Genomic DNA, 25,097 nt, shown 5'->3' on the forward strand with positions numbered 1-25,097 from the left:
ATTTGATTGGACCGTGCATTCGGCAGTAGCTCAAACCCATTCGTAGCAGCTTGGACCATCCATTCGACAACATCCTAAAAGCTCCAATTATGGTAACATTAATTTGTTCAAGATCAAACATCGAAGTTTCCAGGATGTTGCCGAATGGCCTGTCCAAGCTATTGCGAATGGGTCTGAGCTGCTACCGTGCACTGTTCGCGATGCTTGCATTAATGAACATAACATAAAGACTTCAGCTTTTGCTACTTCATTTAGACCTTGAATAAAGTGAAACCCAACTTACCCTTATCCTAAACCTAGTTCAGCCGCAAAGCTCTTTGCCACCCAAAAAGCACATAATTCAACACTGCATAAGCCAAAGTAGAAAGCCTCGCAATTGATGAACAAGCACTAGCAGTGAAAATTATGCGGCCTTTGCGCTGCAACGCCATGACTCTTGCTATGTGTTTCGTTGCAAGAAAAGCTCCAATGATGTTAACATTAACTCATTCAAGATCAAACTTGGAGTGTCCAGGATTTTGCCAAATGGGCGGTCCGAGCTGCTATGAATGGGTCATGCATTAGGCAGTAGCGTGGGTCGTGCATTCAATGGCGACATTATTTGAATGTTTAATTGTGGGATGATTTGTTCATTGTAGAGTTTTGTTTTATTTTTATTTGAATGTCCTTCTAATAGAACGCAAATCATTTTTTGAAATGATTTTTACCCGAACAAGATATAATATTATGATTGATGTTATGCAATCAAATATTAATTAATTTAGTGAATATTGCCCCTAGTTGTGGGTTCTATAAGCTACATGTAAGAGGTTCGATATGTATTAAAAGATTTCTGAGATATAAATGTCTTGTCACCTTTTAATTAAACTAGTTACACAAATTAACATAATCATGGAATGAATTCGTTTAAATTTAGCCCTAATTGGCTTAAATGGTATTGTATTTCTATCAATTTGACCACAATAGGTACAGACTTTAATTCAAAAAGGGCTTAGGCTTTGGGCCTTATTAAGAGGTAGGTCAAGCTCTTCTATTAGAAAGCAAAAAATGCATGGGCCTCAATTAACAAATCCTCACCATACACTCACACTAGGAAAGCCACAAATCAACGACTGAGATAACGGAACTCAATAAAGAACTTGGAAAAAATGTTTGCTACATCCATTGTGATATAACAAACAAAGAACACATCTGCAAAGTTGTAGCCACCACCACTGTGAAACACGGAAATCATGATGTCATGTTCATTACTGCAGGCAGTGTGGACCGTGCATTCAACAACAGCATTGACCATGCATTCAGCAGCATCCTGGACACTCTGAAGTTTGATCTTGAACGAGTTAATGCTGACATTATTGGAGCTTATGGGATGCTACTGTATGGATGGTCTGAGCTACTATGAACTAAAGTTTCTTTTATTGAAATTAATTGAGTTTATGGAAGAAAGTTTCTTTGATTGAAAGGGATCATTTGAAACCCTAAAGAAGAGTTGTATGGCTGGTGAATGGGCAAATTGTTGAATTTAATATAGTTTTGACAGGAAATTATCAGTTTAGTGCACTGGATTTATCATTGAATTTTATAAAGCATTAAGAATTAGTTATTTCATCGGGTGTGATGTGAGGAATATATGCCTACTGACAAATAGAAATAAAGCCAACTGTGTGTTTTATTTAGCATGTTAAGCAGTTTTTATTGTCAGTATTTTTAATGGGTGTAATGTTGAATGAATTTCAATCTTATGAAAAGCAAAAACGAAATAAATGTGTGTTTTACTAAACACTTATAAGCTGATTTAAGTATTTTCTTTTGTCAGTTACAGGTTATTATATTGTAGGCAAATTAGGGGTCGAAGCTCTTGTTATAGACCTTTACCACTAAGGCATTATAGCAAAAGGCATCGCAACCCTAACCCTATGGGTCATTATGAAGGTCGTGGTAGGGACATGCCTACCAGTCTTCTGGTTTAGAACGTACACCCCAAATGCAGGTTTGTATCTGTGATTTGTCCTGGTACTTGTTAGTCTTGGGATGTACATATTGTGTTTTGGTGTTTCAGTTTTTTCCAAAAAAGGGTATGATTTGTTAGAATGTAAGGTTGCGTTTGATACATTTTTCATACTCTATTATATTCTATTATCCTATCTAATCCAGTGAAAAATTTGTTTCTTTTAACAGCATGAAATGTTATAGGTGTGTTCCTTAGAGTGATATAGGATAGGTTTATCACTTCTGTTAAATTTTGTATAATTATTTTTTAGTTTATTTCTTTTGCTTGGCTCATTCAAATCCAAGAGTTGGCAGTTGAATTGGGTAGCTTGGCTATATGGTTTGTTTCTTATATAATGAATTATATTTGTATTTATAAAGCCAGATTTTTTTTTTATTGCTTATATAAGCCAAACACAATTGTTAAGTGACGAATGTAAGTTTAATATATTATCTTTTGTCCATCAAACTGAAAAGCTTATATAATTACAGGTCTGAAGATCTACGTGGACCATTTGAGTGTTTGGTCCTCTGAAGGACATTTACTTGCCTCGGGACTTCTAAACTGGGTAATTATGTCAGACTTCAAAGTATCCAGGATACAGCCAAATGGACGTTCCAGGTTACTGTAAATGGGTCCAAGCTGCTACCGTCCAGGGTCCGAGCTAGTGGCAAACCCAAGATGTTTGCCCATAGAGGGGCCTCTGCGGCTTCGCCATTATTTACCAAACAATTAATGAAAACTTTTAAAAAATCACCAAACTTTAAGTAAAAGAAATAATACAATATCAAGAACCTGAAAGAAAATAATATAATAACACAATACTTTTTTACTTGAATAAATCTATAAGAAGCAAATCCCTGAGCAAATATGTTGAAAATAACATCTAATTCACAAGAAACTTTTTATGTGGAAAAACTTCTTCAATATAAAGAGAATAAAAAACCACGAGAATCTAACAACCCACTTAAATCCAATATAATCAAAAGAGTTTATAGCAACCACAATCTACCAAAAATATTCCACATAAATTTCTAATTTCTCCTCTTTTTTCTTTTAATTTTTGTTTTGTTTGGCTTCCCAAGATTATACTATAAATTTTCATGACTTTGATCAAACTTACTCTAAGCTAAAATCAATCAAAACTTAAATCAAGTCAACGTTGCGTTGACTTTTAATATGAATTAATAAAAACATGGGGAATTTTCTTAGTATAAATATAGATGGTAACTCAAATTTCTTTAATAATATTAAGCAACTAAATGGTGACGTTTGAAATGTAGGAAAATAGTGGTGAAAGGTAAAGAATAACATCCAGTACAATATAGTTAATGTTTAATTTGGGAAAGCAGGAATATTCTTAGATACAAAACACAAAATAAACTCACAAGATCTATACATTTTTCCATCAAATTAGAATTAAAAAACCTCTAAAAAAAGCATGATTTAATCCTAAAATAAACTAAATTGAAACGAGTAATACACATATCTAAAACTGATAAAACGAAAAACGGAGCTAATTGTGGCACCTTGAGTAGTGAAAACTTCAATAATTTCAGTCTTCAAAAGTTTTAAGAACAAACAGCATGAGAAAAAAAAATGAGAGAGTAAATAGTTTTGTGAATAAAATCATAAAAAGCATGTTGAGCCATAGAGAAGAGTGGAGAGCATTTTAAACTTTTAATATGATGTGAGCCTCGAATATATATATATTAATAGCAAGTTTTTGTGGGCCTATATATATGTATAATAATTATCATTTTTTTTTTTTTTAAATCTGAGGATAAGCTTAGGTATTTATATTAATATCAATTTTTGTGGGTCTATATTTTAATANGGCGGCGAGGGGCTCTGCAGCTTTGCCATTGTTTACCAAACAAGTAATGAAAACTTTTAAAAAATCACCAAACTTTAAGTAAAATAAATAATACAATATCAAAAACCTGAAAGAAAATAATGTAATAACACAATACTTTTTAACTTGAATAAATTTATAAGAAGTAAAATCCTGAGCAAATGTGTTGAAAATAACATCCAATTCACAAGAAAACACAAGAAACTTTTATGTGAAAAAACCTCTTCAATGTGAAGAGAGCAAAAAACCACGGGAATCTAATGATCCAATATAATCAAAAGAGTTTATAACAACCACAATGCACCAAAAATATTCCACATAAATTTCTAATTTCTCCTCTTTTTTTCTTTTAATTTTTTTTTTTTTTGGATACTATAAATTTCCATGACTATGATCTGACCTACCCTAAGCTAAAATCAACCAAAACTTAAATCAAATCAACGTTGCGTTAACTTTTAATATGAATTAATAAAAAAAATGGGGAATTTTCTTGGTATAAATATAGATAGTAATTCAAATTTCTTTAATAATGTTGAGCAACTAAACGGTAACGTTTGAAATGTAGGAAAGTAGTGGTGATGAAATGTAGGAAAGTAGTGGTGAAAGGTAAAGAATAACATCCAGTACTATATAGTTAAAGTTTAATTTGGTAAAGCAGGAATATTCTTAGATACAAAACACAAAACAAATTCACAAGATCCATGCATTTTTCCATCAAATTAGAATAAAAAAACCTCCAAAAAAGCATGATTTAATCATAAAATAAACTAAATTGAAATGAGTAATACACATATCTAAAACTAATAAAACGAAAAACTGAGCTAATTGTGGCACCTTGAGTAGTGAAAGCTTCAACAATTTCAGTCTTCAAAAGTTTTAAGAGCGAACAGCATGAGAAAAAAAAAATGAGAGAGTAAATAATTTTGTGGATAAAATCATAAAAAGTAAGTGGAGCCATGGAGAACAGTGGAGAGCATTTTAAACTTTTAATATGATGTGAGCCTCAAATATATATATATTAATAGCAAGTTTTTTGTGGGTCTAGATATATGTATAATAGTTCTCATTTCTCATTTTTAAAAAATATGAAAATAGGTCTAGATATATATATATATTAATAACAAATTTTTTGGGGGTTATATAAATTTTTTTTTTTTTAAATGCCAGGCCTACCCTCAAAGGGGTTGGGTCCACACGCATCTAAGCTACTACTATGCACGGTCCAAGCTGTCTGCATTAATGAACATGACATCAAGACTTCAGCTTTTGCTACTTCATTGAGACCTTGAATAAGGTGAAACACGACTTACCCTTACCCCAGGCCCTCCCAGTTCAGCCGCCAAGCTCTTTGCCAGCCCCAATATCTCATAATTCAACACTGCATAAGCCATAGTTGAGAGCCCCGCAGTCGATGAACAAGCACTAGTAGTGAAAATTATGCGGCCTTTGCGTTGCAGCGCCATGACTCTTGCTGCGTGTTTTGCTGCAAGAAAAGCTCCAATGATGTTAACAATAACTCGTTCAAGATCAGACTTTGAGTGCCCAAGATGTTGCTGAATGGACAGTCCGAGCTACTGCGAATAGGCCATGCATTAGGCAGTAGCAACTCGAAGCCTTTATGTATGAAGTTATTTTCGTAGTCCAGATTATTATTCCTCTTCTCTTAGGCAAAGGCGACATTCAAATTTGTGATTCTTTTTTTCTAACAAAACTGAAATTTTGATCATCTTCCAAAAATCGTATATAGTTCATATCTCCCCAGAGCAACCAGAGACTGCACAAACAATTTGTACACATCAGGCATATTTAACTTCTCAAATTTACCATTTTTCCCTTCCATTAAAAGAACTCTTGTGGCCCAAATTAACAACCCGACCCACAAACCAAGGCCCACTCATCCACATGGACCCCACACGTCTCGATCTGGATCGCTGGCTCACACTTGGCCCAACAAAACAATACCCATTCTGACTCGGTTCCCATACGCTCTCAACTCGTTTCCACTCACCTATCCCGAGTTGATACGACTCAACACTTCTCTCAAACACGCCTTGACTTTTTGTCTTGTACTCGCTCACGCTCAGTACCCAAAATATGGACTCGATTATGACCCCCTTGCACTCGTCTCACTCTTGACTCATCTGAGTCAACTCACTCATTGGGTCAAAAACCGTCACTCCTATAAATGCTATAGTTTTGCCAAATAAAGGGTTATATTAATGAATATCCAAAATTGAAATACCAACTTTCGAAATATAACATATTATTATCAAATACCAACTTTTTTTTTTTTGTGTGTGTGTTTTGAATTTTTTAGTTATTTAATAAATTTTATGTATCACATGTTTTCTACTCTAGAAAATATGAGGCTTCGTTTGGCTCACATTTGGGAATACTACTATTAGTATTCCCAATAAAGTTAAACAGTAAAATTGCAAAAACTCCTAATATTATTCAACTTTTTTAAACCCCCTAAATTTGTTAATTTAATTAAATACCCCTAAATATTTTTTTAAAAATTGCAAAAAAACCCCCAGCAACCCATATTTACTAGATTTCGGCCACCATCGCCGGAAAATGGTCGGAATCTAGTATAATGGCGCACTACCGGCTGAATCTGGCCAGTAGTGTGTCGATCTAGCCTTTTCCGGCCAGATCCACGATGGATCTAGCCAGAAAAGGTCAGATCTAAGGCCAAAGATCTGGCCGTTGATGGCTAGATCTTTGGCCGTAGTCAGTCGTCAATGACGGCCAACACATAGTCGTCGTTGACCATCAACGACGGCCGTATCTTTGGAAGTCGTTGACGAGCAAATACAGCCAGATCCAGCCGTAGATCTGGCCGAAAAAGGCCATATAGGCACAAGACTGGCAAGATCCAGCCAGTCATGCGTTGATACGACGACTCCGGCCACCCTCCGGCAATGGTGGCTGGCTATCCATATTTAATGGGTGGATTGGGGGTATTTTTGTTAACTTTTAATGTTTTATTATAGGGGTTTTTAGTAAATAAACAAACATGGGGGTGTTTGAAATAAACAAATATAGAGGGTATTTTTATTTATTTTCAAATCCTACATCATAATACTAGTTTAATTTAATTTTTTTAACTTTTTTTTAAAAACTTTTTAAAAAAGTATATAAAAGTGAACCAAACTAAGCCTGAATGATAAATGAACAAGCACAACGTATTTTACGAAATAAAATAGAGAATAAGAATAGAAAAAATGAAAATGAAAAAATATACTTAATCTCCGCTTTTGAGGTTCTCAAATTTTATCGTGTTAACTAAAAGACAAAAATTAAAGCTAGAGAGGAGTGGATAACTTTCAATCTGTACATTAAAAACTTAAACCAAGCTTCTTCCTTCTCTTTAATCTTTTGACACCAATGAACAACTCACACACTTGTCTTGTCATCTTCAAGTTTTGATCTCCTTTCTAGGATGAGTAATAGAGTGACAGCTGTTTCAACAAAAATAGAAGTCTAAGGCAAAAAAATTTAATATATAGGCATTCTCTTAATAATAATAATAATAAATTATTTAAAATTTAAATCTAAATTCATGAAATATACTGTATTACTTGATTAAAACAGTAGTACAAATTAAACTGACAAATAGGTTATGAAGACCATTGTTATTTAATTCATGTATTTTTTGACTTAATTCAAGAAAGAAAGAAAATTAAATTTTAGTAGCTATTAAATATATGAAAAATGTTATCCTTACAAAGACAATACAAAGAGAGCTACAAAGTGACATCAGCAAGAAGGAAAAAACAAAGACAATACAAAGAGAGCTACAAAGTGACATCAGCAGAAAGAAAAAAACAAAGAAAAAACAGAAAAAGAGAGAGAAAGAGAGAGAGAAATCATGAAGATAAATGATAGAAATTGTCTTTATATACCCTCTTTGTTTTTACCTTTATAAGACTAGTATTACTCTAAATATATATACATATACAAAGAGAGGCCTTAAACTCAAGGGATGGCCTACGCAATTGCAGTTAAACGCAAACCAGGCCCCACAATTTTTTTTTTTAACTTTATATATATAAAAAAAAAAAAAAAAAAAAAAGTATTTCAACCCTTTATTTAAGCTCTTATTCTGGCCACCCCCAGTTTCTGAAATTCACACTCGGATCCCCATAATGGGTCTTCATATTTCCTCACTAACAACATTTTGGCCCTCCAGAATGAATTTTCTGACTTTGCCCCTGGTTAAACATGGAATAGAAAAGAGAATCACATGCAGTTAAACCCATGGCAGATGAAGGAGCCGACGAAGAAGGTGGTGGTGGAAGGGAGGAGGGTGAGGTGGTGCATGAGGTGTGTCTGGTGTGTATATGCATGGTGATCTTGATGAAGAAAACTATAAATTTGACCTAATTGCTTAGGGATCCTTATAAATATATGAAATTTAAAGACATATTTGATTATTTTCTTTTAACAAAAAAGAAAAAAAAAAAAAAAAACCTATGAAGATTTCTGTAGCTTCAATAACAATTATGATTTGTTTTAAAACCTATAGAATTTATCAAAAAAGCGTTTTTTTTCGAATTAATAACGATATACTTATAAAGTTAAAATCTTATCTTTATTGTATCTCAAAGCATGTCAAAATACATGATTTAAGTTGGTAAATAATATCAGTAACATCACCCTATAAATATTATAGTTTTGCCTAATGAATATGGAGGGTTATATCAATGAATATCCAAAATTGAAATACTAACTTTTGAAATATAACGTATTATTATTAAATACATCATTGATTGTACCCACCCATGGATAGCCCAACAGTATAACGTATTATTATTATTATATTATATACATCATTGACTGAAGTATATGGTATAGAACCTCTGGTAGAACACTATGCATGCTAGGTTGATTTGCTAGGCCGCGCTGGGAGATTACATGAAGCCTTTGACATGATGAGGGGAATGAAGATGAAACCAAATGCTGGAATATGGGGACCTAGAGCTTGGTAAGATTGCTGCGGAGAAGCTTCTGGAACTTGAACCTCAGAAAACTCAACACTATGCACTCTCGCCAAACATTCATGCTGAGCTGAGGCAGGCAGATTGTATAAGGTTGAGAAAGTGAGGGGCTTAACGGAAGGGAGTGAGACATAGAAACAACCAGTATAAAGCTGGATTGAAATTAGAAATCAGATACTTACTTTTCTCTCTGATGATCCAACACACTCTAGAACAGCAGAATCCGCAGTACACTGAAGACTTAAGCCGCACAGGTCAGATCTCTGGAACTGAAAATCTACTCTATGAATAACATTGTATTGTAATGTACTAGGAACAGAGTATTGTCATTTCAGTTATTTGTGTACTATTAGGGTCCCGTTTATTGGGGCATACATAATGTACTTGTCAAATCTTTGCAAGTATATATAATTGTAGCTATTTTTGAAATTTAAGCTGAATCCAGAACTATTACTCTTCCCCGCTGCATTCACTTTATTAGATACTCATAAATAGTAGTGGATAAGTTATCATATACTAGCATAAAACATCTGCTTTTTGGTAGACATGGCTAATAATCTACTACAATGAACTCTGCTATATAACGGTTAATCTATGGCCGAGGAAGGACCATAGCCATTCACCTGTGACTTCTGGCATCTCCAAGGTCTGCATACCTGGCTGTCCAATTCAGCTCACGCCTTATTTTTGTTGGATCACTATATACTTCTGCATAATCCCCAGGCCGGCAGCTCAGGTATTCAACCTTTATATCCACCCCTGTTGCCTTCTCACATGCCTCCACAAATTCTTTCACTGATCTTCCTGCAATTCATCCAAACATGCATGCGTTTTTAAATTATTTTCGGATCAGAAATTCAAATGACTTATTAAAAAGACGAGCGTGAAGTACCTTTTCCTGTGCCAACATAGTAGATTCTAACTTTCCCAGGTTTTGCATTGGCACGAGCAAGCACACGAGCACCAACCAAGTCGGTGACATCAATGTAGTCCCTTATACAAGTCCCATCAGCTGTTTTATAGTCTGTTCCTCTAAACTTGAGTCCAGGAATTATCCCTTGAGCTACATCGAAACAAGCACCTGATATACGGCCACACTCTCTTAGCTCAGCACGAGGAGCTTCTCCTAATCTTCCTTCTGGGTCTGATCCAATCACATTAAAGTATCTGAAATTATAGTCATATGTACAAAAACTCAGTCCCTTCCTATATATGTATATATGTGTCTTTTGAGCAAAAATGCTAAGGACACAGGGATTTTTGCACCAAAATATTGTACCGGCCTAAGTGTCCCTTGACTCACACCAGCAAACCAGATACGTTTCATGTTATTTTTATTTTTTTCTAGTGAACGGCCGTTCATCAAATATGGACAAGGTCCATTTACTACGGACGGACGTCCCTATTTAAAAGATGTTAGTCCATGAATAAAAAATTCTTATAAAAATTAGGGACGGTCGTTCATAGGTTATGGACGGTTGTCCCTAAATATAGGACGCACGTTCATATTTTAATGGACATCCGTCCATTAACAATTTTTTTAAGAAAATTAAAAAATATTTAGGGATGGCCGTTCATCCATTATGGACGGTTGTCCCTTCATTTTGGACGAGCGTCCGTAAGGAATGGACGCCCATCCATAATGTAAATATAAAAAAAAAAAAAGATGGACGCCCGTCCAAATTCTATGGATTGGCGTCCAGTTAATATGGACGGTTGTCCATAACCCACATACTCAGAGCTCTTATTTCCAGTTCAACTTGCTTCTTCTTCGCTTTTGATAATTTAACCTCCTTCTGCAACAAGATTGTTGGACGGCTCTCTACTTCAACTTTTTCCCATGCTCTGTTTACAGCTGCTTATCCTCTTACGTAGTAACTACAAAAGGACCTAAGAAAGACTAAGACAGGGAACTAGTAAAGAGAAGGAAATCTTGATTGTAGAAGCTTAGAAAAAAGAGGAGAGTTCAATAATCAAGATAAGAAGACCTGCCATTCTGCGGTGAAGACCAAAGTCACAGTAGACGAAAGAGGTAGGTTCAACACTCGTCGTTTCGTTCAGCTTCTGGCTCGCTCTAGTACTTTCATTTGAGAAGACCTGCGCTTCGCCACCAACAGCTGTGACTTACACTGGCTCCGATCAGTCGCACTTCCTACGCTCGCCTTGCCTGGGCCACCTGCCGCAAACCTCAGAGCTCTTTTTTTTCTTTCTGCTCGCTCTTCGAAATGCGATCACAACTAGTAGTTGTGGTCTCATGGAACGGCTGACAGAACAATATTGTTTTTCTATCAAAGAAGAATTGAAAGGAATCCATCCACTAAAAATTGCTCCTCCTCCAAGAGTTTTTGGGTACAACAGAACACTAGCCAACGTCAAGGCACCTGCAAAATTGTTCATATTATTGCACCAAAAATAGCAAAACCAATAATGTCTTATTTATGTGTCTGTGAACGTCTGGAAGAAAGAGAGAGAGAGACCTCCTTGACTAAATCCACATACAAACACATTTTTTGGATCTGTTCCAACAGCTACTTCCTTGTCTATCATTACATGCACATTCTGAACCGCTTTGAGCACACCAGGTTCATCTTTCGATGAATTCTGAGGGTCATAAACAAAAAACTCAAATGAATATCTGAACAAATTATCAATATCCAATAAAGGATCAGACACTAGTCACGTTAAAGCTCTCTCCTCTAAGAAATTTCTAAGCATTTGCATGGGATAATATTCTCACTAAAGCTTTCAGATAGCAGAGTTAGCACTTTATACCATCAAAATTTAACTGCCATTGTTGTAGAGAGAATAAATAAAAAGAACCCCAATTCATGCATTAATATATTATTTCCTTATCAGAATCATTAAATTAAGATAAATCTATAACAAAGTAAATCAACATTTCAATACAATATCATCTAATAAGATGAAGGTTCGGGATATAACTTCCAAAAGGTTACTGGACGCCAGTCCATAGAATTTGGACAGGTGTCCATTGTTTTTTATTTTTTTTTTTTTTTTATATTTACATTATGGACGGGCATCCATTCCTTACGGACGCCCGTCCAAAATGAAGGGACAGCCATCCATAATGGATGAACGGCCGTTCCTAAATGTTTTTTAATTTAAAAAAAAAAATTGTTAATGGACGGGCGTCCATTAAAATATGAGCGCCCGTCTTATATTTAAGGACAACCGTCCATAACTTATGAACGACCGTCCCTAATTTTTATAAGAATTTTTTATTCATAGACTGGCGTCCTTTAAATAGGGACGTCTGTCCGTAGTAAATGGACCCCCGTCCATATAATATGAACAGGAATCCATGTAAGTGAACGGCCGTCCATATTTGATGAAGGCCGTTCACTAGAAAAAAATAAAAATAAAGTGAAACGTGTCTGGTTTGCTGGTGTGAATCGAGGGACACGTAGGCTAGTACAACATTTCGGTGTAAAAACCCTGGTGTCCGTAGCATTTTTGGTCTTTTGTGATGAGGCGATTAAGGTACTGAAGGGAAATAATGATTAAACCTTGATTCCAACCACAAACATTTGAGACAGCGTGATTTGTGCTATGTTAGTATATCTTGCCTGTAACCAGTGTGGGTTTGATGGACAGCTCCCAATGGTGGCTTTTCTTATTATCTGGTTGATTAGACTTGGCTACAATCCTTGCGGTCACTGTTTGCCCAACTCTAAAGTTGCTGAATGGATTTTCTGGAATATTATCCTTATCATCGTTCACCTGCTCATTCAACAAGTTAAAAAGTAATAAAGGAACAATTATGTTAGTCAATAACATAACTAAGAAAAAGTGAATGGTGTACAACAGTCAATTATTAAATGCCTAAATAACATCAAATTCCAAGAAATCACCTCTGTTTTGTGAACCCTCCCACGGAAACCAATTCCTAATTTCAATCTCAGTTCCAGAGGCTTAATTTCAGTATAATCTGAAAACCAAAACATGAAAAAGAGTATACATATAAGCATCCTTTCTCAGTTCCAAACAGAATATTCTGATTCTTATTAAAAATCAAAGTACTCTAAGCAAACAAGCCATGCCTAGCAAAAGAAAATTAAAGCTCTTCCTACACAGTAACACAAAATATTAGGAGAGAAGAGCTCGTAAAATATTTCAAATTTATCTACCTCTGCCTGAACCAAAGATCCAATGCTGTATGCAGATTTCTTTTTGGACCTCTTGGAACTGGAAGTCTCACTGACTTCACTAATAGATTTAAGAAGCAAAAGCAACCTCCCAGCAGTTGAAGGACTTGGAAGGGCCATAATGGTAGCAATAACACTGCACAAAGTATCGGAAATTAGCAGAAAGAAAAAAAGCAATAATATTGAAAAACTTAGAAGGAAACAAATGATAGTTGTCAAAAAAACTCCCCAGGGCCAAAGGTATAAGCCCAAATTATTCAGAAGTTGTGTGCATTTATAATGTATTTCAATGAAGAATAGAAAGACAATAGAAATTCATAACATCACCAACCTTAGGATCATGACAGCCATGTTGGTGGTTTTGAAGAAGTCGATTATGATATCTTCTGACATTTTCTTGGCTTTTCCATATGGGTTGATGGGCATCTGTATTGACAAATTGATGAGAAATACAGAAACTTGTCAAACTTAGCTGCAAGGTCATTGTTTTTTTTTTTTTTTTAAACAAAGTCTTAACTTGTAAACTGAAATATACACAAGGAAATTGTATGAAGAAATCTCACTTGAGGAGTTTGTTCTGTGATAGGCATCTTCAGAGGCTCTCCATAAGTTACACAAGTACTAGAATACATTATTGTCTTCACATGATGTTCTGCCACTGCCTCTGAAACTACCAAGGTGTTTGATGTTATATTATGATAGTCCCTGCAGAGAGAAATTCCTATGAAACTTAATGACATCAATCTTCAACCAATCGGCTCAGAGAATTGCATCACTTTAATCGAATTAATACCTAAGAGGTTCAAGTGTACTTTCACCAACATAAGCAACAGCTGCAAAATGGATCACATCATCAAATGCATTTTCTGCAAAGATTTTGTTGACCTGAAATATGTCTTAAAGAAAATAAAGTCAAATATGTATTTCTATACAGTTTCTTATAGGCACACCAAAGCATTAACAGAAATGGTAGATTAATGTTGTTTAGTACTGATTTCGCATCTCCAAGATCAGCATTGATGAGCTGAAGACGTCCAGGCTCTGGAAATAGCTTTTGGAGAATTTTAGCAGCACCCATACTGCCTCTGGAAAGATTATCCTGTTGCAGTAAGCAAGAGTTTTCAAATTAATGAAACATAGTGACATATTTATAGAAATTGTTTTTAATGACTGAGAAAGCTTCTTCCAGAATAAAATATATAACTATAGTTACACAGTATGAATCTTTGAGGAGTCAAAGCGCTCGCATAGCCAGCACCTCCAGTGACTAAGACATGTGTCACTCCTGTTTCATGGCAGGAGAACTGGAAAAGTAATGAAAAATTAATGTTACATTGCAAAGAAAAATGTGTCAAGATATAAAGACAGGGTCATTTTCAGTACCCATAACAAAGAAAGCAGAATTCTTCTGAAGAAAAGCAATGGAAATAAATCAGTTGTAATACAGAATTTGGGGTGCTAAAAGATCAATGAATGATATTAAAGGATCAGAAACATACTGCATTGGTGGTGCTAAAATCAGATGAAGTTGTGAAGATAATAATGGAAACAGTTGCCAGGAGGGCAGCCACAAGAATTCTGCCTGTAAAATTCTCTCCTAGTTTTGCATTCACACTATCCATGCCTATTTATTAAGAATAAACTCGATTAAGACGAGAAGAAATAAATCCTTAACAAACTAATAACGCCACACATCCATTGCCAGATATTCAACTTTCGCTGCAAACTTCTTCGCTCCATGGCCATGTTTACACAGAATCTTAAGCTAAGAATTTGAGATCCTACAAACAGTCGGCCATTTCCAACTTTTAATAGTTATGAGACACCACTTATCTCAAATTTAATTTTCAACATGACATATATATATTTACTTGTTCAGCAATAATATAATCTGGAAATAATGAAAACTCACTTTTTGATACATGATCAAACAAAAACCAAAATTGAGTATATCCAAGATTAATCCCAAAAAAAATAAAACCAAAATCGTGCACAAGAAATGAGCAGTTATCTTAGACTGTTCATTGGTGTTACAACTTACAACCAGTTAGCTTGAAAAGCATGAAGCCTGGAACTTGGGAATAGCCATCCTCCAACCAATATTTTTAAATGTTAAGTACTACCAGTCTATGACATTCAAGAAAACAAAAGATCTTAATATCCAGTAGAATCATATATCGTTTAATCCTAATAGCTACTTGTGGTTGGAATAGCTGCATATTCTCTGTCCATAACCTCAATGACCTTATTGGCTATCGCGCCAGCATAAACAGAAGATCCTTCATATATCTGCAAAATTAGAAATAAATATAAATCTCTCAGAAAACACTCCATGGAGAAAATGGGTTTGGTAAAGAAGAGTAATCCACATCCACCTTTGTGTTGAACAGAAAGCTGTAGTAATCGCCAGTGTGGCCACCGGCAACATGGTGGAGATCCAACTGAAGCTCGTCAAGAAATTTGGAAACAAACAACAAGCAGTCGATCTTCTTTCTCTGAACGAGTTTGATGGTTACTTCGTCATCAATGATACGAACATCAACCTCGGTATCCTTGGATTTTCTCTGAAGCCAGGAACTCCTTAAAGAACCATTATAGGACTGCTCGGGATCACCAAGAGGCCTTATGTTACAATTCTCAACATCCCCTGCAGCATCGTCTTCTGTCTTGTGCCTCTTGCTTCTCTCTCTACCACATCTTTTTTTCTCTACTAGTAATTTGAGCTCGTTAACTGTCCTAAGAAGCTCGTTGATGTACTCGATAGCATCTCCCACAATTGAGGCTCTATCGGACTTTGTTATATATGTGTAAAATTGTTATATTAGCAGCCGATATGATATAATATAAACACACCATGAAATTAAAGAGAAGCAGAAACGTGTACCTTGCTAGGGTTAGGAAGCAAATTCCTCAAGGCCGTGAACTTATCAGTCCAGTGTTCTCTCCTTTGCCGCTCCGTAGTAAGGGGCTTTTTCTTCTTGCCAGTTTCACTCCCTTTAACAATACAAGCCATGTCCCTTGTGAACTCCAGCATCCCTCCATCCCCATCTTGGTACGCCGTTACTCCGCTTGAATCTCTCTCATCCCCGAACAAAGAATTAGCACCACTTCTTAAGGTTGGCAAACTGTACCCTTGGGGTATAGATTGGAATACTTCCCTGAACAAAGGAGGTTCTGGGGGCAGGTTGAGATGAAATAACGGATCATACAAAACGGATGTGCTATCCGAGGCTGGGAGGTTTCCAATAAAGCCCAAAGGATTAGTGTCATGGTTTGAGTTTGCGAAGGAAATTGATGAATTTGGAAGCAAAGAGGATCCGGGCAAGTAAAAGAGATTGAGAAGGTCTTGTGTTTGGGGTAATGAATTGATATTGAAACTCCTATGGCCATTTTGTTGTGGGTCATCTTGATTAAAACCTATATCACCGGTGTTCCAGGTGGAGTGATCAAATGAATGGAGCTGATTTGGGTCGTCAACCACTTGTTGCATCATATGGGTATTATTATCGCAGTTTTCCACATTGAAGGCCATATGCTTTTGAAGCTCCAGTTCCATAGCGCAGAGTTCCTCAGTAGAGAGCTTCAGATTCTCTTCAAACTGCTTCTGGCTGTTTGCCACGGCTTGAGGGAACCCAGAATCTGCACCCTCTGCCATGGAGTTATTGGGATCGAATTCGAAGCACCCTGGTTCCTCATACATTGTAATAAACTAGTATTGGAAGCACAAAATTATTCCAAAAATGCCAGAGTTGAAACCAAGAATAAAAACATACCCATTATTATGATCACAAACGAAATATCAAAAGGGTCTGCTTCTTAGCGGACCTTTTCAAGAAAGGTTCATGAGACTTAAGGTTTAACTGCTATTCGGGTATATCTTTCTGTGTTAGCTGATCCAACACCAAGTGGCCACACCTCAATATGAAACAGAAAGATGACCCTCCGATTAAACTGAATGTCTTTTCTCTATTCTCTCACTGTTACAGAGAGATGAGTGTTCGGAATAACGCAGACATATAAACAGGAAGGAAAGCCTGATGGATTTTGTTTCCTTTTGTAGAGTTAGTTACTGATATTCCTAGCTCTGGCCCCCACTTGATACAAGCCACGTGATTTACCGTTTTGCCTTTTTTTCTGCTGTTTCTTCAGAGAGAATAAAATTGAAGAAGGACAAAATGGTAAATTCAGTTTATTTAATCTTTTTTTTTTAAATTAAAAATCAAGATTTGTGGGAAAACTTACTCAGGCAAAACCTTGGGTGGGAAATCGTCATTCTCCCTAATTTTAAAAGAATGGCATACCTGTAATTTGAGTGTTCACACCATTTGTGTAGTCTGCCAATGTGTGTTAGTTTAGGTCGGAGAGATAAATTAGTGTGTTTTTATACGCGTGTATGGACCCCACCATCTCAAACTAACTATTATAACCGTTCAACCTTCAACAGCCACAAAGATGTCCAAGTTGAAGTCGTTTATAGGGAGAATAACATTTTCCCACTCAAGGTTTGGCGAAATGGCAATCGCTCACCCATCAAGTTTTTAAAATGACACTTTCTCACCCTTCATCAGGTTCTGTTACTGTTTTCTATTAATGTTGAATTGAAAAGACAAAAAATACTCTTAAATAGTTTATTTCTTAATAGCTTCTTGACTACTCTTTCGTAATCTATTAAGATTTTTTATGTTAATTAGTAAAAATAAAAATTATTATATTATGAAAAACATTATAAATTTAATAGATTATTGAATAATAGTGATGAGATATTGATGATATTATAAATAAATAAACATTAAGGTCATTTAACTTTAAACAATTTCATAACATTATTCCTAACTTTTTAGTTGGAACTAAAACTATTTTTTCTTCTTAGACTTTTTAATATCTGAATTTTTGGCTAATTAAAAAATATATGAAGTTAAATATTTAAGGGTATTTTTGACTTTTTAGTCAAATAGTAATAAAAAAATAACAAAACTTGACGAAGGGTGGGAAAGTATCATTTTGAAACTTGATAGATGGGAAAGTGTGGTTTCGCCAAACCTTGGGTGGGAAAGTGTCGTTCTCCCTCATTTATATTAAATTCATGTTATTTTACTATTCATGGAAAGTTTGTGTCAAGCTAGCTACTCTCAATAATATTTATATTCACTTATACATACCGTCTTTCTTTGAAATCATTTTTCAACAGTAAGAGGATATTACGGTGTAATTTACTTAAATTACGGTTGTTCTTCTAATAGGACATAAATTTTTATTTTTTTTGAAATGATTTTTACCCGAATAAAATACAATATTATAACTGATGTTATTATACAATCAAATATTAATTAATTTAGTGCATAATAGGGGTGTTCAAAAGAACCGATTGAAACCAAAATTGACGGGTACCCAGGGTTTGGTTCTAGTTCCTACCCGAAACCGGCCGTCAACGGGTACGTTTCGGTTCCAAATTTTTGGAACTGTTATTGTGCGGTTCCGGTTCTCATTCTTATAGTTAGGAACTGGAATCGGAACTGGGAACCAAGACTAATATAAAATAAAATTAAAGAGTAAGGGGTTAATAAAAACTTTTGTAGAAAAAATAATGTGAATACATTTATATATCATAACATTTAAAGTAAGTTGGTTTGACTTTTGAGAATCTATCTTTACAAAGTAATGCAATTTGTAATTTTGAATTTATAATTTGTAATTTTATTTTTGTTAACAAGTTCCAGGTGGGCGGGTATTTGTAAGTTTTTAAGAGTTTTTTGCCATTTTAAAAACTTTTATGGGGTCATTGTAATTTTACAAGGTACCCAAAACCAGAACCGAAATATTGTTATAGGTTCCAGTTCTAGGTACGGTTCTGGTTCCTTCAAAAAATACAGGGTACCAAGAACTGAACACCCCTAATGCCTAGTGCCCCTAGTTGTGTGTTGTATAAGCTACATGTAAGAGGTTCACCCCTTTATTAAACTAGTTACACAGATTGACATGATCATGGAATGAATCCGTTTAAATTCAATCCCAACCTGTTTAAATGATATCGTATTTTTATCAGTTTGACCACATTTGGTATTAGAAGTGTTCAAAATCGGTTAACCGATTTTGTGAATAGAACCGATTAAGGGAAAACTCAGTTTTTCGGTTAACTACTTTAGAACCAGTTTTAATTTAATATTTAATATTTTTTATAATAAATCAAATATTTTATTTTAATTTAATATTCTTATAATACTAATCGGTTTCAATATTTTTTCAAACTGATAACCGAACTGAAAATTCTGTTTTTTGTTTTCTTTGAACCGAAACCGAACCAGTTTTTCAAATAACTGAAAATTCGGTTTGGTTGGTGGTTCTGACCAATTCTTGCATTTTTTTTTAACACCCCTAATTGATATAGACTTTAATTCAAAAAGGGCTTGGGCTTTGGGCCTTATTAAAGAGATGGGCCGAGCTTTTTTATTAGAAAGCTAAAAACGCGTGGACCTCAATAAACGAATCCTGACCGTACACTCACTCTACTAGGCTACAAATCGACGGCTGAGATAACAGAATTCAATAAAGAGAGCACAGAGAGAAGCTTCTCGAAATAGTAGAAAACATATAAAGCAAATTCGAACCAATCAGAGGAGAGAAAGAAACAAAAACAAAGATTCAGAGCAAACCCTAGGTCTCGTGATTCTGAGGTAATCTTATTAATTCTATATTTCTTGTTTAGATTCTTGATAATTAGTTGGTGATTTTTATTTTTATTTTCTCTTAGATTTTGAAACTTCGCGGTAAAAATTATGAATTTATTGGTAGATTTTTATTTTTGTCTGTTTATGATTGAGTTTTGTCAATGGAAGTTTCTTTGATTGAAAATGATTGATTTTTGTGAATAGAAGTATCTTTTATTGAAATTAATTGAGTTTGATTGATGGAAGTTTCTTTGATTGAAACTGATTGATTTTTGTGAATGGAAGTTTCTTTTATTGAAATTAATTGAGTTTGATGGATGGAAGTTTCTTTGATTGAAACTGATTGATTTATGTGAATGGAAGTTTCTTTTATTGAAATTAATTGAGTTTGATGGATTGAAGTTTCTTTGATTGAAATTAATTGACTTTTGGGATCATTTGAAACCCGAGAGAGGAGTTGTATGGCTGGTAAATGGGCAAATCGTTAAATTGATTATAGTTTTTGATAGGTAATTATTAGTTTTTGTGTTGGATTTATCATTGAATATTATTGAGCATTAAGAATTAGGTATTTCATTGGGTTTGATGTGAGAAATTTATGCCTACTGAGAAATAGAAATAAAGCCAATTGTATGTTTTGTTTAGCATGACAAATAGAAATAAAGCCAATTGTATGTTTTGTTTAGTATTTTCTTTTGCCACTTACAGGTTGTGATATTTTGGGCAAATGAGTGGTCGAAGCTACAGTTACAGTCCTTCACCACCAAGGCATTATAGCAGGAGGCATCGCAGCCCTAGCCCTAGGGGTCGTTATGGAGGTCGTGCTAGGGACATGCCTACCAGTCTTCTGGTTCGGAACCTACGCCATGACTGCAGGTTTGTATCTCTGATTTGTCCTTGCACTTGCCAATTTTGGGATGTAGATATTGCCTTTTGGTGTTTCAAATTTTTTTTTTTTTTTTTTTTTTTTTTTTTTCAAAAAACAGTCTGATTTGTTGGAATGTAAACTCTTTTCCAATTTTAACACCATGAAATGGTATAGGTGTGTTCCATAGAGTGATATAGGCTATAGGGTAGGTTTATCACTTCTGTTACATTCCCTATATGAAGATTGTTTAGTTGTATTTCTTTTGCTTGGTTCATTCAAATCCAAGAGTTGGCAGCTGAACTGGGTAGCTTGGCTGTATGGTTTGTTTCATATATAATGTGTCTTTTTGTGTGTAAAGCCAGATTTGTTTTTAACTGCGTATATAAGCCAAGCACAATTGTTAATTGACAAATGTAAGTTCAATATATTATCTTTTGTCCATCAAACTGAAAAGCTTATATAATTTGTAGGCCTGAAGATCTACGTGGACCATTTGGGCAGTTTGGTCGTCTGAAGGACATTTACTTGCCACGGGACTATTACACTGGGTAATTATGTCTGTTGTGCCTGTATAGTTTTCTTGTCTGTTAGTAAGTGAATGCAGTGCTTTAAATAAGAGCGTCAACTTGTTTGTCTCCCTCCCATCTCACGCAAGTGTTGGGGGTGGGATTGTTTCTTTATTATCTATAATTGGTTTATGGGAATTTGGTTGTGTTTATTGGAAGTGTTGAAGACACCAATGAAGTAATAAAGAACTGTGTTGAAGAGAACAATGAAGTAATAAGAGTACTCTGTTGAAGACACTTTCAAGTAATAAGAGTAGTGTTCAAGATGATCTTAATGTACATCAAGATGGGAAGAAAAGGTGGGTTTGAATACATTTTGAAGAAGTTCAAGTCTTGAAGAATTGTCAACTCATTAGATTTTTGGCTCTCACAAGGTTAGCTGCCACATGATTGTTTTGTTGAATAGTGTGGAGTATGGGCTTGTGCTTATCATGATATTTTCCATATTACCCTGTAGTCAGGATCATGTTTGTGATTTTGGCTATCAGCAATATATGTGGTTAAATGTCTTTGCACGTTTATTTTTGTGATGCTTAACATGTGTATGTTGCAGGGAACCTCGTGGTTTTGGTTTTGTCCAGTATCTAGATCCTGCTGATGCTGCTGATGCCAAATATCATATGGATGGTTATGTACTTCTTGGCAGAGAACTGACTGTTGTATTTGCAGAGGAAAACAGGAAAAAGCCTTCAGAAATGAGGGCAAGAGAACGTGTTAGGTAAGCATAGGTTCTTCGGCCTTATTGAAAAGAAAATAAGAAGTTGGTTGTTCTGTTATAATGACATTTATGGGTGATTTTGATGAATAAATATCAGGGGTCAATCATATGATCGTAGGCGGTCTCCGTTTGAATACTCACGATCACCACGTTATGTAAGGAGTTATTCTCGTAGTCCAGATTATTATTTCCCTTCTCCTATGCGCAGGCGATATTCAAGGTATTTAAATTCTGTTTTATTTTTTTGGTTATTGTCTACTCCACAATTTCTAGTTCTTTATCACTTCCAATTTAAGTATTTACTTACAAAATTTCTGTGTGACAATGGAGGTCGATTTCACCCAGAGACAGAAATTACAGAGGGCGATCTTACTCGAGGTCACCTTATGGGTCAAGGAGCAGGAGTGGAAGCATTGAATATTCTAGATGAGTTTGCTTTGATGATATGATAATAAGTTAAACCAAGGGATGATGAAGTTGATTTGTAGACATTGTGCTTTATGGAAACATCGCATTTGCTAATTTTAGGCTCTTGTTTAGCATCTAGTATTGTGTTGAGTCAACACATCACATAATACGATATTATATGATATGTTATTTCCACTTTATCCAAGTACTTTTGCCTCACGCTCGTTAGTTGAAACGACTAAATCTTTAGTGGGACTTCTGTAATCATATTTACCTGCACCAGTATATCATATAATGTTAGTAGGATTAGCCTATTGTTATTGGGTTAAGTAGAGCTGGAAGCATTGTTTTAAAACCTAGCCTGGCCTAGTCGATTGAATTGAGACTTGAGGCCTTCATTGGTTGGGTTATAAATTTTCTTATATATTAAAAGCCCTAGAAATTAAGATGACAATCGATGAGCAATTAAAGGTTGAATTGATAGGGGTTTTGAAGAGAAAGGGTGAATGAGTGCAATGGTGACGATGAAATTGATTTTCGGTGAGTGAATCAATTGAAAATCGTAAAACTAAAGTTGTTGCCAACTCTTGGTGAGGCAATCGAGAGAAAGGTGATATAAGTTTTGGTTAGGAGATTGAGGGGTGTGTGTTTTTGTGATGATGGAGATTGTTCGAAAACGGGCCTTATATGTCTTGGTTTGTCAATGTCAGTCAAACTAGTGAAACTGATCAAATCGGGACTCGGCCACTTTACTGTGTTTTACCGATTGAATATTAAAACATTGGCAAAAAAGTCATCCGGTTATTAAAATCGGGACTTGACCACTTTGCGTGTTTCGCCGGTTGAATATTAAAACATTGGCAAAAAAAGTCATCTGGTTATTAAAACATTGACAAAAAGTCATCGTTAAAATTTTTTATCAACCTTTTGATGAATTAATTTCATTGTTAAATGGTAAATATTTATTACCAGTAATAGTGTTATAATAGTGTAATTCTTAACACCTGTTATGTCACGTGACATGTAATTTTAACGTTATCTCATTTAAATCAACGTCAGTTAAACTTACTTTTGAACCGTTAGATCATAATTTAGTAGCAAATAGTATTTATCTTGATACTTTACAAAACTGAAATTTTGATGATCTTCCAAAATCTTATACGGTTCAGATCTCCACAGAGCAACCAGACTGCACAAACAATTTGTACTCATCAGGCACGTTTAACTTCTCAAATTTACCATTTTGCCCTTCAATTGAAAAGAACTCTTGCGGCCCACCTTGATAACCCGACCCACAAACCAAGGCCCATTCATCCATCTGGAACCCACACGTCCCCACCCGGATCGCAGGCTCACACTCGGCCCAAGAAAACAACTTCCCTTCTTTTCCCACCCCAACACACGACTTAGGACACCCGCTCTGACTCGGTTCCCATACGCCCTCAACTCGTTTCCACTCACCCGTCCCGAGTTGATACGACTCAGCACTTCTCTCAAACACGCCTTGACTCTCGGTCTTGTACCCGCTAACTACGCAGAACATGGACCCGATTACGACCCCCTCGCACTCGTCTCGCTCTTGACTCATAAGAGTCAATTCACTCCACTCGTTGTTGGTTAAGTCATAAGCCCAAGCGGAACTCAACGCGTTCTTGTTCTCGTCATGGCCTCCGGCGATTATGACTCGCCCGTTTAACTCACCAGCTGCGAAAAAGGACCGAGTGTCTGGCATCTTCTTGCCCTGAGACCACCTCCGAGTGGTGAACTCGTACACCAACACGTCACTCACCGGCTGGTAACTCGCCGGGTCCCATCCTCCCATCACCACAAGCTTCCCTTGAGAGCTTGCGACTTGACAGAACAACGGAAGCCCATCTGGGTATTCAGGAGCCGGGTCAACTCGGTCCCAAGCCTGACTCACAGGGTCAAAAACCGTCACTCCATAACTCACAGAACAAGCCGGTTTCACCTCATCCAAACCGGGTTCACCCGGAAGCGACTGAACCAGGCAAACGGCTTTATGGGTATGGCCGGTTTTTTTTCTCTGATCGTAAAAAGCTCCGCTTTGAATGAGGTGTTGCCAGCGTTTGCAAACTCGGGCGGCTACTCGGTGAGCTGAGTAGTGCAGTCGAGTCAAGCACTCGAGAGCAAGTTCTTCGGGTAGACCCGGAATCAAATCGGGAAATTGAATCATTTGGTTTTGAGTTCTTTATTTTTTTTTTTTTTGGTTATGGAGTGGCTTTGTGAAGTGGGGCGGTTATTTATAGTTAAAAGATGGATGATTATGGCGGCAAATTGATGGTGATACGTTGCGTTTTGCTGACTTTTTGTGGAAAAAAAGTAAGCAAGTGGATGTTGAGTGGGGTTCTACATAATATCTATCTCCATTTGGGTAAGGATTAAGTACGTCGGATCAGAATTCTCTCATAATATGAGTTGTGTCAGGTCAGGATTCTATCATGATGTAAGCTTTGTATCGAATCATAATTATCTTACGATGATAGCTTTATGTCGGATCTGAATTTTCTCGTGATGTGAACTTTTACACGCTCTTGAAAATTAATATGAAAACCTCAAAAATGGGTCCGTTTTGGTTCTATATTTCGTATTCTATTTCCAATCTTATCTTCAAAAGATGCAACTTGTTGTGCTGAGCCAGTAGAATAAGGAGAATAAGAGGATATGGGTGAAGTAACTGATTGAGCTTCCAAACAGAGGATATGAGTGAAGTAACTGATTGAGCTTCCAAAGAAAGAATTTCTTATTGCAGAACCAGAATGTCAGACTTATTTATTTAATTATTCTCAAAATAATATTATATTTTTTAAACTATTTTAAATTTCTTAAATTTATTAATT

At 35.6% G+C, this 25,097-nt stretch overlaps 3 protein-coding genes and 1 pseudogene across 3 annotated transcripts; 1 reads left to right on the forward strand and 3 right to left on the reverse strand.

Annotated features, from left to right (window-relative positions):
- Positions 1–5,119: 5,119 nt before the first annotated feature.
- On the reverse strand, positions 5,120–14,636 carry LOC116132719 (annotated as a pseudogene).
- Positions 14,637–15,201: 565 nt separating this feature from the next.
- On the reverse strand, positions 15,202–16,714 carry LOC116132720 (transcription factor bHLH91-like). The gene is made up of 3 exons (XM_031418384.1): positions 15,899–16,714; positions 15,390–15,806; positions 15,202–15,303 (listed from the first exon to the last, which is right to left on the reverse strand). Exons 1-3 carry the CDS (start codon positions 16,712–16,714, stop codon positions 15,202–15,204), a joined length of 1,335 nt encoding a protein of 444 aa, XP_031274244.1.
- A 3,692-nt stretch (positions 16,715–20,406) lies between these two features.
- LOC116132678 (serine/arginine-rich SC35-like splicing factor SCL33) lies at positions 20,407–22,302 on the forward strand. Its single transcript, XM_031418346.1, has 5 exons — positions 20,407–20,555; positions 21,018–21,095; positions 21,667–21,831; positions 21,929–22,051; positions 22,162–22,302. Exons 1-5 carry the CDS (start codon positions 20,407–20,409, stop codon positions 22,259–22,261), a joined length of 615 nt encoding a protein of 204 aa, XP_031274206.1. The 3' UTR covers positions 22,262–22,302.
- Positions 22,303–23,360: 1,058 nt separating this feature from the next.
- Positions 23,361–24,465, reverse strand: LOC116132673 (F-box/kelch-repeat protein At2g44130-like). The gene has a single exon (XM_031418341.1). The coding sequence runs from the start codon at positions 24,431–24,433 to the stop codon at positions 23,405–23,407; it is 1,029 nt and encodes a 342-aa protein (XP_031274201.1). The 5' UTR covers positions 24,434–24,465; the 3' UTR covers positions 23,361–23,404.
- Between the last annotated feature and the right edge of the window lie 632 nt (positions 24,466–25,097).

This window comes from Pistacia vera, unplaced genomic scaffold, assembly GCF_008641045.1.
Source record: "Pistacia vera cultivar Batoury unplaced genomic scaffold, PisVer_v2 Contig259, whole genome shotgun sequence".
In the NCBI taxonomy this organism is placed as follows: Eukaryota; Viridiplantae; Streptophyta; class Magnoliopsida; order Sapindales; family Anacardiaceae; genus Pistacia; species Pistacia vera.

Bases quoted from the DNA above. Each gene is read 5' to 3' on its own strand.
- LOC116132678 (XM_031418346.1), top strand. From the start codon at position 20,407: ATGAGTGGTCGAAGCTACAGTTACAGTCCTTCACCACCAAGGCATTAT. The intron at 21,832-21,928 runs GTAAGCATAGGT...AATAAATATCAG, and splicing joins AGGGCAAGAGAACGTGTTAG to GGGTCAATCATATGATCGTA. The intron at 22,052-22,161 runs GTATTTAAATTC...GTGACAATGGAG, and splicing joins ATGCGCAGGCGATATTCAAG to GTCGATTTCACCCAGAGACA.
- LOC116132720 (XM_031418384.1), bottom strand. From the start codon at position 16,714: ATGTATGAGGAACCAGGGTGCTTCGAATTCGATCCCAATAACTCCATG. The intron at 15,807-15,898 runs GTACACGTTTCT...TATATAACAAAG, and splicing joins TGCTTCCTAACCCTAGCAAG to TCCGATAGAGCCTCAATTGT. The intron at 15,304-15,389 runs GTGGATGTGGAT...CTAATTTTGCAG, and splicing joins GCTTTCTGTTCAACACAAAG to ATATATGAAGGATCTTCTGT.
- LOC116132673 (XM_031418341.1), bottom strand. From the start codon at position 24,433: ATGATTCAATTTCCCGATTTGATTCCGGGTCTACCCGAAGAACTTGCT.